Source organism: Nomascus leucogenys, chromosome 14, assembly GCF_006542625.1.
Source record: "Nomascus leucogenys isolate Asia chromosome 14, Asia_NLE_v1, whole genome shotgun sequence".
NCBI lineage: Eukaryota > Metazoa > Chordata > Mammalia > Primates > Hylobatidae > Nomascus > Nomascus leucogenys.
Genome location: NC_044394.1, coordinates 70,020,222 through 70,034,494, shown reverse-complemented (window position 1 = coordinate 70,034,494; position 14,273 = coordinate 70,020,222). Strand labels below are relative to the sequence as shown.

Sequence of the window (14,273 nt, the reverse complement as noted above, 5' to 3'; positions counted from 1 at the left end):
GATGCCACTGAAGCAGAACTTAAGGGGGAAATTTATACATAAAATGCCTAGGTTAAAAAGAAGAAAAAGGGTCCCAAATCAATGACTTCAGCTTCAAGTTCATAATCTCTAAGGTCTCTTCCTGCTCTCCAGTTCATAGTCTGTGGACCTGGAACTTGATTTTCCTTTTTAAGTCAACCTTGCATTTCCTGGATAAACCTTCCTTGGTCATGAGGTATTATCCTTTTTGTATATTATTGAATTCAATTTGCTAATATTTTTGTCTAGAATTTTTTTACTTCTGTGTTTGTGATAGATATTGGTCTATAGTTTCATTTTCTTATAATATGTTTTTTGGTTTTGGTATCGGTAATGCTGGCCTCATAGAATGAGGTGTTAGGAGGTATTTCCTCTGGTTTTCTGTAAGAGTTTGTATAGTACAGTATTCATATTATTTATTCCTTAAATGTGTTGTAGAATTCACCAGTGAAGGCATCTGGGCCTAGAGTGTCTTTGTGGGAAGGTTTTCTTTCTTTTTTTTTTTTTGAGACAGAGTTTTGCTCTTGTTGCCCAGGCTGGAGTGCAATGGTGTGATCCCGGCTCACCGCAACCTCCGCCTCCCAGATTCAAGCAATTCTCCTGCCTCAGCCTCCCGAGTAGCTGGGATTACAGGCATGCGCCACCATGCCCAGCTAATTTTGTATTTTTAGTAGAGATGGGGTTTCTCCATGTTGGTCAGGCTGGGCTCGAACTCCCAACCTCAGGTGATCCACCAACCTTGGCCTCCCAAAGTGCTGGGACTACAGGCCTGAGCCACCACACCCAACCTGTGGGAAGATTTTCAATTAAAATTTCTATTTCTTTAGTAGACATAGAGCTGTTTTTGGTTATCTGCTTCTTGAATGAGCTTTAATTGTTTGTGTTTTTCAGGGAATTTGTCCATTTCGTCGAAGTTACTGAATTTATAGGCACAAAATTGTTCATAATGTTCCTTTGTTGACCTTTTCTATCTGTATTGCCTATAGTGGTGTCACTTCTCTCATTCCTGACATTGATAATTTGTGTCTTCTCTTTTTTCCTGATCAGTTTGCCTAGAGGTTTATCAGTTTTATTCTCAAAAAAAAAAAAAAAAAAAGTTTTTGGTTTTATTGACTTTTTCTGTTTTCTATTTCGTTGATTTGAACTTTATCACTCTTTCTTCTGTTTACTTTGGTTTAATCTGCTCTTTTTTTCCCTAGTTCTTTAAGTTCTTTAAGTCAGTTTGAGACCCCTTTTCTTTTTTTCAATGTAGGCATTTTATGTATAAATGTCCCCCTTAAGTTCTGCTTAAGTAGCATCCCACAAATTAGTATGTTGTGTTTTCATTTCGTCTCCTTCAGAATGCTTTCTCATTTCCCTTTTGATTTTTTTTTTTGATCCACAAGTTATTTAGAAGTGTGTTGTTTAGTTATTTAGAAGTACAGATATTGAGGGCTTTTCCAAATATCTTCGTTGTTGATTTCCGGTTTAATTTCATTGTGCCTAGATACTACACCTTGGATCCTTTTAAAATCCTTTGTACCAAATAAAATTAGGAAATAGGCCCAGGTTTTGCTTCTGTCATGGGTGAAGTTTTTCATTGTATCTCTAAAGGTTGGTACAGGCTTTTTTATTTTGCAAATAGGTGAAAAGGGCAAGAGTGACTACACTACACAAGAATTTGTTCATGGTTCAGCCTGGTGCTACAGAGAAAAACCATGTTTAGAATCAGAAGATAAGGAACTTGGCTTAGGAAGTTTATTTCTACTGCCCTGGGAAATGAAGTCTTAAGAGTGTTTCTCCAGGACATTTCATACAGCCTCTTGATTGATTTTCTATTTACAAACTGAAGGTCTCTCATTATTTGTTCAAAGAGCATGCAAAGAAAGAGATTTGCCTGTCGTTGCAAATCTCAAGTTTATAACTCAGTGCACATTCACAAAGTGAATACATCTTTGCAAACTGTCACCCAGATCAGAAAGTAGCATATCACCAGCACCCCCAGAAGACCCCTCCACGGCCCCTCCCAGTTTCTACCCCTCGTCAAAGGTAATTACTAACTTGACTTCCAACACTATAAACAAGTTTTGTCTTAACTTGAAGTTTATTTAAATGAAATCTATGTTTGTGTGGTTACCCATGTTATTGTGTATAGTAGCAGTTTATTTTTCATTGCTTTATAATATTCTATTATGTGAATATGCCATCATATATTTATCCATTTTTCTATTGATACACATTTGAGTTGTCTTCACTTACCTTCATTTGGCTATTACAAATGGGGCTACTGTGAACACTGTCGTGTGTATCTTTTGTTGAACACATATATATATTTCAGTGGGTAACTATTGAGGCATGGAATTACTAGGTCATAAGATATGTGTTTAACTTTAATAGATAGTTTCCTAAAGTTTTCCAAAATGCTTGTAATAATACACACTTCTACCAGGATGGAGTGCAGTTGTGCCATCTCAGCTCACTGCAACCTCTGCCTCCCAGGTTCAAGTCATTCTCTTGCCTCAGCCTCTCGAGTAGCTGGGATTACAGATGTGCTCCACCACACCTAGCAAATTTTTGTATTTTTAGTAGAGACAGTGTTTTTCCATGTTAGCCAGGCTGGTCTCGAACTCCTGACCTCAGGTGATCTACCCGCCTCAGTCTCCCAAAGTGCTGGGATTACAAGCCTGAGCCACCTCGCCCAGCTGTTGTTGTCGTTTTCTTTCTGGTTTATTTGTTTAATTTTAGCCGTTCAGGTGAGTATGTAGTGGTATCTTACTGTTTTAATTGTCATTTCCTTAATGACAAGAGAGGTTGAGCACCTGTTCATATGCTTATTGACCATTTGGATATCATATTTTGTGATGTGCCTTTTCAAATCTTTTGCCTATTTTCTATGTCATTTTCTTATTGACAAATGAGAGGTTTTTAAAAATATAATTTGGTGTAAGTCCATTAGCAGATATATACATTGCAAATACCTTCTACTTGGTGGCTAGCCTTTTCACCTAATGCTGTTTTCTAATGATCAGAAGTTTCTAATTTATAGCTAATCTGGGCTTTTCGTGACTAGTCCTGTAGGAGCTCTTTGCCTGCCCTGAGGTCTTGTAGGTATTCCCCTCTGTTATTATCTAGTAGCTGTATTGTTTTACCTTTCACACTTAGGTCTGCTATCTGCCTAGGGATGATTTTTGTGGATGTGCCTGAAGCGAGGTAGGGGTCAAGAGTCATATTTTCCCATATGGATTTCCTATCCAGTGAATGCAACATCATTTGTTGAAAAGTCCACTTCTCTACTGCTAGTACTTCTATGTCACAAACCAAATAGTAATATATGAGTGAGTCTGTTTCTGGACCCTGTTTGTTTCCATTGCACCAACAGCACACTTAATTACTGTGGGTTTATACTAAATCTTGACTTCTGATAGTAAAAGTCTCCAGCTTTGTTCTTCAAGACTGCCTTGATAGGCTTTAATTACATCTCAGTATACCTTTAAAACAAAAAAGACTCTAATATTTTGGGGTGTTTGTATTTCCATATAAATTTTAAAGTCAGCTTGTAAACTTTCACACTGTGCACACAAATACCTGCTAGAATTTTTCATTGGGATTGCATTGCCTCTGTAGGTCACTTTAGGGAGAATCAAGGTATTTACACTATTGAGTCATCTAAATGATGAACATAGTATGTCCTTCAATTATGTAAAAGCCTTATACATCTTTTCATTAGATTCACTCCTGGATACTGCTATGGTAGATGATATTGTTTATTAAATTTTCTAAGTGTTTATGGTTGGTATCTAGAAATACAATTAATTTTGTATATTGTCCTTATATTTGGCAAGCTTTATGAATTCAGTTATTAGATCTCTGTCCTTCAAGTTCTTTAAAACTATAAAAGTAAACAAGTTTGTTGATAAAGATAAACATAAAAGGAAAAACTCCCTCCCTCCCCAACCCCACTCTCCATATACACACATACTCTCCTAGAAAATAAATAAGAATGAGGCTGGGCATGGTGGCTTATGCCTGTAATCCCAGCACTTTGGGAGGCCACGGTGGGTGGATCACATGAGGCTAGAAGTTTGACACCAGCCTGGCCAATATGGCAAAACTCCATCTCTACTAAAAATATAAAAATTAGCCAGGGGTGGTGGTGCACATTTGTAATCCCAGCTACTCAGAAGGCTGAGGCACGAAAATCACTTGAACCTGGGAGGCAGAGGTTGCATTGAGGTGAGATTGTGCCACCGTACTCCAGCCTGGGCAACAGAACGAGACTCTGTTTCAAAAAAAATAAAAGAAATAATAAGATCATATCATACCATCCTTGGGACTGTTCAGGAGAACCATGAACCACAATTAAATCTGACATTCAATTTTGAGCTTATATTTCCAACCACCTGTTTACCCATGACATCCTGGTACCTGAAGCATGCATTTTCCTGATCGCCAGGCACATGGACCTCAGACTGGGCTGGTCTTTAAGATGGCTTACTCTGAACGAGCCACCAAGTCCTCCAAAGGGAACTCCATTATATCAGACAGTCTGCTTTTTCATTGGGACCACACTAACACACTCTAAATACGGCAAGAAGTTCATTTAAGTGTTTTCATAGGCTATTCTGACAAATGTTTTTGTAATTGTCTTGTGACTGATTTCATTCACTGGATGTACTGGGTGCTCATTCTGTGTCTGTACATGTAGATCTGCCTCATTCTTTTTAACCCCTCCTGTGTTGTATTCAGTGATATGGATATACCACAGATGACTTAACTGTCCCTCTGTTAGTGGATGTTTAGATTATTACCTGGGTTTTACTATTCTAAACAGTGCTGCGGTGAACACCCATTTCTGTATATGTTAGTGTACTTTCATTGACATATCTTTTTGTTATTATTATTATTATTATTATTATTATTGTAGAGCTGGGGTTTCACTGTGTTGCCCCAGCTGGTCTCGAACCCCTGGCCTCAAGTGATCCTCCTGCCTTAGCCTCCCAAAGTGCTGAGATTACAGGCATGATCCACCATGCCTGGCCAAGTATATGTTTTAGATAAATTCTTAAAGTACAATTGCTGGGTCAAAGGATATAGACATTTCAATACATTTTTTTTAAATCCATTTTATTTTTAAGACTTTTTTTAAGGTTAATACAGGCTTAGTATAAATAATAATTCCCATAGATATTGCTGCCCTTCTTGGTTTAAGAAAACATTGCAGATTTTTTCTCCCTAGCATAGTTTATGAGCAGAAAGTAAATTATACATTTCTAGAATGTTAGTGCAAGAGGAGACTTCAGTTCCTCTTGTCTGGGTCCCTTATGTTTTTTTTTCATTGAGATATAATTCATATTCAACATAAAATTTACCATTTTATGAGGTAGGAGGATTGCTTGTGGCAACACAGCGAGACCCCCATCTCTATTAAAAAAAAAAAAATAGGCTGGGCGAGGTGGCTCACGCCTGTAATCCCAGCACTTTGGGAGGCCGAGGTGGCTGGATCACGAGATCAGGAGTTTGAGACCAGCCTGACCAACCTGGTGAAACCCTGTCTCTACTAAAAATACAAAAATTATCCAGGCATGGTGGCACGTGCCTGTAATCCCAGCTACTCAGGAGGTTGAGGCAAAAGAATCGCTTGAACCCAGGAGGTGGAGCTTGCAGTGAGCCAAGATCGCGCCATCGCACTGCAGCCTGGGCAACAAAGCGAGATTCCGTCTCAATAAATGAGTGGAATGGAATGGAATGGAATGGAATGGAATGGAATGGAATGGAATGGAATGAGATGGAGATGGAGGTGGACATGGAGGTGGAGGTGGAGGTGGAGTTGGAGGTGGACATGGAGATAGATGGAGATGAAATGGAGATGGAGATAGATGGAGATGAGATGGAGATGGAGATAGATGGAGATGAGATGGAGATGGAGATAGATGGAGATGAGAAGGATATGGAGATGGAGATAGATGGAGATGAGAAGGAGATGAAGATGGAGATGTAGATGTTGATGCTAATGTAAATGGAACTCTTTTTTTTTTTTTTTTGGCGGGGGTGGGGGGGAACAGAGCTTCACTCTTTGCTTCCCAGGCTGGAGTGCAGTGGCGTGATCTCGGCTCAGTGCAACCTCCGCCTCCCCAGTTCAAGCAATTCTCCTGTCTTAGCCTCCTGAGTAGCTGGGATTACAGGCACCTGCCACAATGCCCAGCTAATTTTTGTATTTTTAGTGGAGACGGGATTTCACCATGTTGGCCAGGTTGTTCTCAAACTCCTGACCTTAGGTGATCCGCCTGCCTTGGCCTCGCAAAGTGCTGGGATCACAGGCGTGAGCCACCACATCTGGCCGGAACTTTTTCTTAATTTCATTGTCAGATTGTTCATTGCTAATATATAGAAAGAGAATTAATTTTTATATGTTGATCTTGTATCCTTCAGCTTTGAAGAAGTCATTTACAAGCTCTAGTAATTTGTTTTGTTGGCACTTAAGGATTTTCTCTCTATAATATCATGCCATCTGCAAATGTAGTTGTACTTCTTTCTCTCTAATCTGGATGTCTTTTATTTCTTTTCTTGCCTAATTGCCCTGGCTAGAACCTCTAGTACATTGTTGAATAGAAATGGCAAGCGTAGACATCCTTGTCTTGGTCCTGACTTTAGGCAGAAGGCACCCAGTCTTCCATCATTGAGCATGTTAGTGGTAGGTTTTTCATAGGTGCCTCCCTTTATTAGGTTGGTGACGTCTCCTTCTGTTCCTAGTCTGTTGAGTATTTTTATCCTGAAAGGGTGTTGGAGTTTATCAAATGCTCTTCTGCCCCCTTGGTTTTATAGATGAAGTGGCAGGTCATATTTCCCTGCCCTTGTATGGGTGTGTTTCTGTTACCTTTCACACCAAGTTCCAGTCTTGACTATGCCTAGCCTAGGGGGTCCCCACTGTGCATGTGGCACCTTGGTTGAGGTGCAGCTTGAAGTAGGCACCCCAGGGAAGCGTCACTCTCCTGCCTTTGCTCCTTCACCCCACTCACCGCACAGTGCTGGCCTTCCATGGAGCTGAGGCATGGAGAGTGTGGGTCATAACCTTTCTGGTCATCTTCTGCTGAGAAAACGGAATATTTTCTGCTCTCCTGCTCTCTTTAATGATGCTGTTGTCCATTGTCCCCTGCTGCTGGTGCACGTGGGTGAAAAGGCAGCTGCTCTTATAACTGCCCTGTCCCGTTGCCCACTCTTTTATTTTTTTTTGAGGCAGAGTCCCACTCTCTCACCCAGGCTGGAGTGCAGTGATGTGATCTTGGCTAACTACAATCTCTGCCTTCTGGATTCAAGCAATTATCGTGCCTCAGCCTCCTGAGTAGCTGGAAGTATAGATGCATGCCACCATGCCCGGCTAAATTTTGTATTTTTAGTAGAGACAGGGTTTCACCATGTTGGCCAGGATGGTCTTGATCTCTTGACCTCGTGATCCGCCAGTCTCAGTGCTGGGATTACACGCGTGAGCCACCGCGCCCTCGTTGCACACATCTAAAGACACTACTTTGTGGGGCCTGCTGCAGGCACATTAAGCACTGTTGATGGCGGTTAGTCTCCCAGCCCTGGAGCCTGTCACACCTGCCCGTCTGCCCCTGCCCTGCTTCATCTCTGGGAATGTGTGCACCTGCATTCAGCCCTTCTGTAGCCAACTTTGGTTATCTCCAGATAAAGCTCTGTCCCTTTGAGCTCTCTGTAGAGCAGCTGCTTGAGAAAGTGCTTCTCTTGGCTTCCTGTTAGCAATTGCTTGTTGGGTGGATGTCCCCTCTGAGGGATCCAACTGGGGCCGGGGAAAGATTCCTTGGCCTTTCAGTAGCTATAATTAATTCCAGTCATAGTAAAGAAATATCTGAGTATGTGGCATAAAATGAAAACACTTTACTTTTTCCTCTCCTTCCTTTGGTCTATTTAGGAATTTAATTCAAGTCTAGGGGATTATTCACTATAAGAACTATTTTAGAGAGTAAAAATCCCAGTGAAGTTCTTTCTCGTGTATTTTTGTTTTCATTCCTCATTGGTTTAAATAAAAACTGAGATCACCTTGTCCTATGGAGGTGGACCTGTCTGTTTTTCTTGCCATACCTGAGATCATCAGAAATGGCATTGCGAGGGCAGGAGGTCCTGAAAGGGAAGTTCTCAACTCTTCTTTTTGCCATCAGTTTGTCCTCTTTTTGCCATCACTTTTCTTTTTGCCATCAGTTTGTCCTCTTTTTCTTTGCAGGTTGTGTCAACGCTGCTCATAAATATAATCCCAGAGGACCACGTCCCACTGAATTTATCTGGAAAGGCAAAAATCACCGGGAAAGCCTGGGTGAAGGAAACTCCTCGATCCATTCCTGGCTTTAACCCTGACTCAATGTGCGAGTCCCAGGTATGGCTGTCCAGCTGTGTGGAGTGGAGACTTGTAGTCCTGGGGTTAGACAGATTGGTTTAAAACGGAGACAGAAATGGAGGCACATTCACAGAAGCAGGCACTGTGCCTCAGAAGAGAAGGCGTTGTGCCTGAGTTGGTGTCAGCTTTTGTTTTGGAAAGGTTTAGGGTTGATCTCCAGCATTCGACCCTCAGTATAAAACTCACAAGCAGTTTAGGAAGGCTTCTCCTGCAAAAAGGCTGAAATTGATTATGCAAAGGTTGGCAACGCAGAGTCCTGTTTTCCCGCAAGACTGCTGAGTGGCTTGAGATAAACTGGTGTAAGACTCCACACCCCAAACTCTGAGCCTTAGGAACCAGGCCGCAAAAGGGCAGGTCCAGGGCAGAGAGAGCAGTCCACACCGAATATTTCCAAGGCCTCTGCGTGTTCCCTGTGGAGAAGTCTTTCCGGGTCCCCAGTGCACAACGTGTTATCGCAGAGTCTTAATGGACAGTCCATTCACCCCTGAAACTGCCAGGTTTCTTTTCCTTTATAGACCATATGCTTCATGGATGCTACATTATGCAGCTAGAAATGCTTTTCTTTTCATTAGCTTCTAATGCTTTAACCCAGCTTTGAGGGTAACCTGAAGGCCTGAATAACCCACATTCAGGCCTTAGAGGATGTTAGGAAGATTTTGTTGTTACTCCCAGGGTTCAAGGGAGGAAGTACCTAGGCCAGAGGCACAGTTATGAGGTTGAAGCTCACCACTTCAGGAAGACCTTGTGGCTAGAAGCTCCCACGTCCAGAGTCACAGGTCTTTGTCAAGGGTACTTGACCTCAAGTCAGCATGGGTGGGTGTGGGGAGTAGGGGATATAAAACACATGGAGAGAAAGAGTGTGAGTGTGTGTATGTCTATGTGGTATAGTCCCTGAAGGGAACTGTATATGCTGGTCTGTATATGCTTGCCTCCATTATATTAAAAAATAATAATATATAGAGGGAGAAAATACTAGTTTCACATATGCCCTACTTTTTTTCCATGAAGGATTCTAGGCGGGTCACAGTAGAGGGACTTGTACAACGAGTAGCGGGTGGGTGGCTCCCACAGGAGGCATCACCCGCAACCTGGCATTGGTGGCCTTGCCCTCCGCAGGTGATCATCAGGGAAGGGGAGCTGCTCTGCGGAGTGCTGGACAAGGCGCACTACGGGAGCTCTGCCTACGGCCTGGTCCACTGCTGCTATGAGATCTATGGAGGCGAGACCAGCGGCAAGGTTCTAACCTGCTTGGCCCGCCTGTTCACTGCCTACCTGCAGCTCTACAGAGGCTTCACATTGGGTAAGTGCCAGGCTCGCTGCCCTGGGGCAGTGACCAGTCAGCGCAGCCGCCTGGCCATCTCCCGGGCCCAGGGCAGAGAGAGCCGTCCACACTGAAGATTTCCAAGGCCTCTGCGTGTTCCCATTGCAGAAGTCTTTCCAGGTCCCCAGTGCAGCACGCTTTATCACAGGGTCTTAACAGATAGTTCATTCACCCCCAAAACTGCCAGGTTTCTTTTCCTTTATAGACCATATGCTTCCTGTGTGGTACATTACGCAGCTAGAAATGCTTTTCTGTGTCCTCTCAGGGGAAGAAGCTGGGAAGCAACTAGGCTCCTCCTACAAAGGCGCCCTCACTTGGCCGCCCCTCTCCTCCACAGCCAGTGTTTATTCCCCTTCACAGTGCGGAACGGCACCCTTGTGCCCATTTCCATTCTGTTCCTTTCCTAACCCCTCCCTTTACAGGTTTCTGTCCTCGGACTGATTTCTCATACTCGTACAACCCCATTCCCTGCTACACAAGTGCCCTTTCAGAATTCTCGGGGCCCATCCCACTCCACAGAGAGGCTTCCCTGTTGTCAGAACTGCCCACTGCCGGCCAGGCACGGTGGCTCACACCTGTAATCCCAGCACTTTGGGAGGCCGAGGTGGGCAGATCACTTGAGCCCAGGAGTTCGAGACCAGCGTGGCCAACATGGAGAAACCCCGTCTCTACTAAAAATACAAAAATTAGCCAGGTGTCATGGCATGCACCTGTAATCCCAGCTACTCAGGAGGCTGAGGCGGGAGAATTGCTTGAACCCAGAAGGCAGAGGTTGCAGTGAACCAAGACTGTGCCATTGCACTCCAGCCTGGGTGATAGAGCAAAAGAACTGCCCACACCTTCCCACTGCAGCGGGGCCATCAGCACTCTTGGAAACACTATGCTGGGCAGAGCTGTCGGGGTGATCCTAAGACAGGAAGAGGAACTACCTTGTTTGCACCCCAGAAATGAGAGCACGCTGTTTTAGGAAAATGGCTTTGATAAAGAGGCTTCACCTTGGGTGAGTGCTGGGCTCACTGCCCTGGGGCTCCCCTGAAGCAGTCACCTGGCCCCTTCTAGTGTGGGCTTGAGATCAGATCTGTCCAAAGGCTCAGCCTCTGGCCAGGCTTGTGGAGGATGCTGCACCTCCATGTACACAGAGCAGGGTCCAGCCCTTCCACAGTCTCGTTAGGGGGATGCGAGATGCTGCATGTCAGGCATGCACTGCAGTGTGCATAGGCGTTGTCTGGTTCGTGGTGGAAGTAAGGCTCCTCTGCTTCACAGACCCACTCGTGTGCAGACAGAGTAGGAGTCTCAGCGTAGGGCCTGTGGACCTGCACCTGCTGCAGCTAGAGTTTGTTCATTGGCCCACACTGGGGCCTGCATTATACATTTTATTCTCTTTTAATTGTATCATATATTTAATTATGGAAAGGTTAAAAAAAAAAGCATACGTGAAGATAATTTAAAATCACCCAGCGTGCATTTGTCAGAGATAACCACTAATAGTAATTTGATGTTTGTTTTTCTAGACTTTTCTAGTACAAATACATTTGGAAAAAGTGGGATCCTACGCTACATACTCTACTTCCCTTACCCACCCACCCACCAAATGTCCAAATGTATTTATAAATGTCCTTTGGGATCAGCTAATACAAATCTACATCCTCATGTCTGGTAACTACAGATTATTCCATTCTTATGGATATATCATAGTTTATTTAACCAGTTCCTATAATTAAACATTTAGGCTGCGTCTAGATTTTCACATTATTGCTGGGATGAGCATCCTTGAACAAACATCTTGGCTTATGTGTCCCATTATTTTACCAGGATAAGGATTATAAGTTAAGTCTGTTTGGCAGCTGAAACTCACCTTCCCCCATCTTAATTCCACCAAGAGACCTGAGCCACTTCTGGGGACATCTGTGTCCAAGATCACCCACTTCCAGTTGGGAACCAGACTAGAGTCCCTTCCAGGATAACCAAAGAAAGTGAAGCATGATGACTACACCTCATGAAATGTATATTTCAATTTCAAATGGTGACCTAGAATAAGCACAAGGGTTTCTGCTAACTAGAAAAAATCAGAGCGCTTTTGAAACAAAAATAGAGGAAGATCCCACACCCAGCTCATCATGAGGAACAAACTTAACAAAGGTGCCAGGCTTTAGCTCTGCCCAGTGCATGGTACAAAGAGCGGTTGGTCCCTTGAGTGTGAAGATGATCCAGAGGCTCAGGGCTGCAAGAGGAAGCAGGGCCAAGCTGGGACTGGGGCTACGAGGGGGAACAGGCGAGAGATTGACTTCACTCCAGCCCATCTCAGCTAGCGGGGTCCATAAAGGGCACAGCTAGATGACCTGGAGCTGACCCCATGGGAATGCCCACTTTCATTTTGTGGCCTGCTTAGAGAGGAACTGTTTCTTTCCCCTTCTGTTCACACATGTTCTTAGAAGCCCTCCAGGACCTTGCATTAGGAATTCCAAATATTTCAGCCCCATCTTTTGAACAGTACACCTGCTGTTTTCCTTCCCACTCAGATCTTGGCTGAGGGACTTTTGAGTCCAGTAGCACTTACAGTTACAGAAAAGAACTAGTTTTGGCCAGGCGCAGTGGCTCACTCCTGTAATCCCAGCACTTTGGGAGGCTGAGGCAGGTGGATGATGAGGTCAAGAGATCGAGACCATCCTGGCCAACATTGTGAAACCCTGTCTCTACTAAAAATACAAAAATTAGCTAGGCATGGTGGCGTGCACCTGTAGTCCCAGCTACTGGAGAGGCTGAGGCAGGAGAATCACTTGAACCTGGGAGGCGGAGGTTGCAGTGAGCCGAGATCACGCCACTGCACTCCAGTCTGGGCAACAGAGCAAGACTCTGTCTCAAAAAACAAACAAACAAAAAACACTAGTTTGATCAAGAGTTGATGTGGAAAGACCTACTGCTGCCCAGGATGAGGAATTCCTCAACCCTTTGAGCCAGAAGGGCAGGCTTCACTGAAGTGACCCAGGCTGTCATCCTCCTGAAGCAATGCTGAGGGACCTGCGGTGGTGGTCCTTGTCACCCAGGCTTGGGTGTGTCTGTGTGTGTGCCTACACAGGTATACTCAGCTACATAGGGTGGCCCCTGTGACATGTGACTTCTGGGACCCCAGACTGAGATGTTCTGTCTCTCTCTCTCTTTTCCCTGAGCTTATCTTTTCATCCAAAACCTCTTCTTCACCTTCAGCCTATTCATCCAACACATCTGTGGAATGGAGATAGTATAGCTGGTGGCTAAGAACATGAATTTGGGACCCAGGCCTGAGTTTACTTTCTACCCATATGACCACGAGAAAGTAGCCCAATTTTGAACCTGAGTTTTGTCATTTGTAAAATGGGGATTATAAGGTTTGGGCTCTGGTAAGCACCTAAGAGATGCTGGCAATCTGTTAATAATAATGTTAATATCATCTTCATTACTCAGGTATTTCCTGCATCTGTGGCACTGGGCTCTGTGCTCTGGCCTTACTGAGTTTAGTCTGGTGGGAGAAATCAGGCCTGAGGTCCCCTACAAGCTTGTCTGTTTCACTTCACAGGCGTGGAAGACATTTTGGTGAAGCCAAAGGCAGATGTCAAGAGGCAACGTATCATTGAAGAATCCACCCACTGCGGGCCCCGGGTAAGGAGGGACTTCGAGGCCATGGCCTGCCCTAGAGGGGTGAAGTGTGTGCCGAGTCAAAACCCACACCCTCCTGGTTTGGCCTCAGCCTCCGATGTGTTTCTGATCTCATTCTAGGCTGTCAGGGCTGCATTAAACCTGCCAGAAGCCGCATCATATGATGAGGTCCGAGGAAAATGGCAGGATGCCCATCTGGGCAAGGACCAGAGGGATTTTAACATGATTGATCTGAAGTTCAAGGAGGAAGTGAACCATTACAGCAATGAGATTAACAAGGTTAGCCCAGCATTGCATGCATTTATCCCCACCACTATGAATGCTGATTTTTTTAGAAATTACATTTTGATTCTCGCCCAGGCCCTACGGAGCACTTTGGCTGTTTTAACAGCTGACTAGGTGAGACGCGAGGTGGGATGGGTAGAACTCGTTGTTTTGAAGGGCCCAGGGCATTGTTCCCTGCCCCAGTTAGGGTCTGTACAGGCCTGGGAATAGTGCCGAGAGAGAATGCTTTGTGCTGTTTTTCTTTTTAAATGTTTTTATTTTGGGGTGACTGCATTAAAGGGGCTGAATGGGGCCACCAGGGGTGAATAAGCAGGGTGAGGGACCCAGATCGCCCCTGCTGCTCGTGCAGCGGAGCCAGGAGTGAAGGCTCAGGTTCCAGTCCTGGCTCTGCCTTGAACTTGCTGTGTGACCTTGGGCAAGTGAGATCACCGGTCCCTGCCTTGGTTTCCTCACCTGGAAGTGGGGCTGTGAGGGGCACCACCTCACAGGGCTGCAGAGAGGCTTCAGGAGCTACTAGTACACAATGCCAAGCCAGTTCCTGGGCAGTTGGGAAAGGAGAGGGAAATCTCTGCATGAGCTGAAACCACAGCCTGCTTTTCTCTGCCTTTCTGTCCCAGAGCCAGGGTTCTC

The 14,273-nt window shown here is 44.5% G+C and overlaps 1 protein-coding gene across 6 annotated transcripts in view; it reads left to right on the top strand.

Annotated features, from left to right (window-relative positions):
* Positions 1-14,273, top strand: part of POLR1A (RNA polymerase I subunit A) — a 79,658-nt gene that overhangs the window by 42,576 nt on the left and 22,809 nt on the right. For all 6 annotated transcript variants that reach the window (XM_030827531.1, XM_030827530.1, XM_030827529.1 and 3 more), the window contains 4 exons: positions 8,234-8,383; positions 9,521-9,704; positions 13,279-13,361; positions 13,479-13,637. In XM_030827531.1, the coding sequence (XP_030683391.1) occupies positions 8,234-8,383; positions 9,521-9,704; positions 13,279-13,361; positions 13,479-13,637 (576 nt within the window). The remainder of the gene's footprint in view (positions 1-8,233; positions 8,384-9,520; positions 9,705-13,278; positions 13,362-13,478; positions 13,638-14,273) is intronic.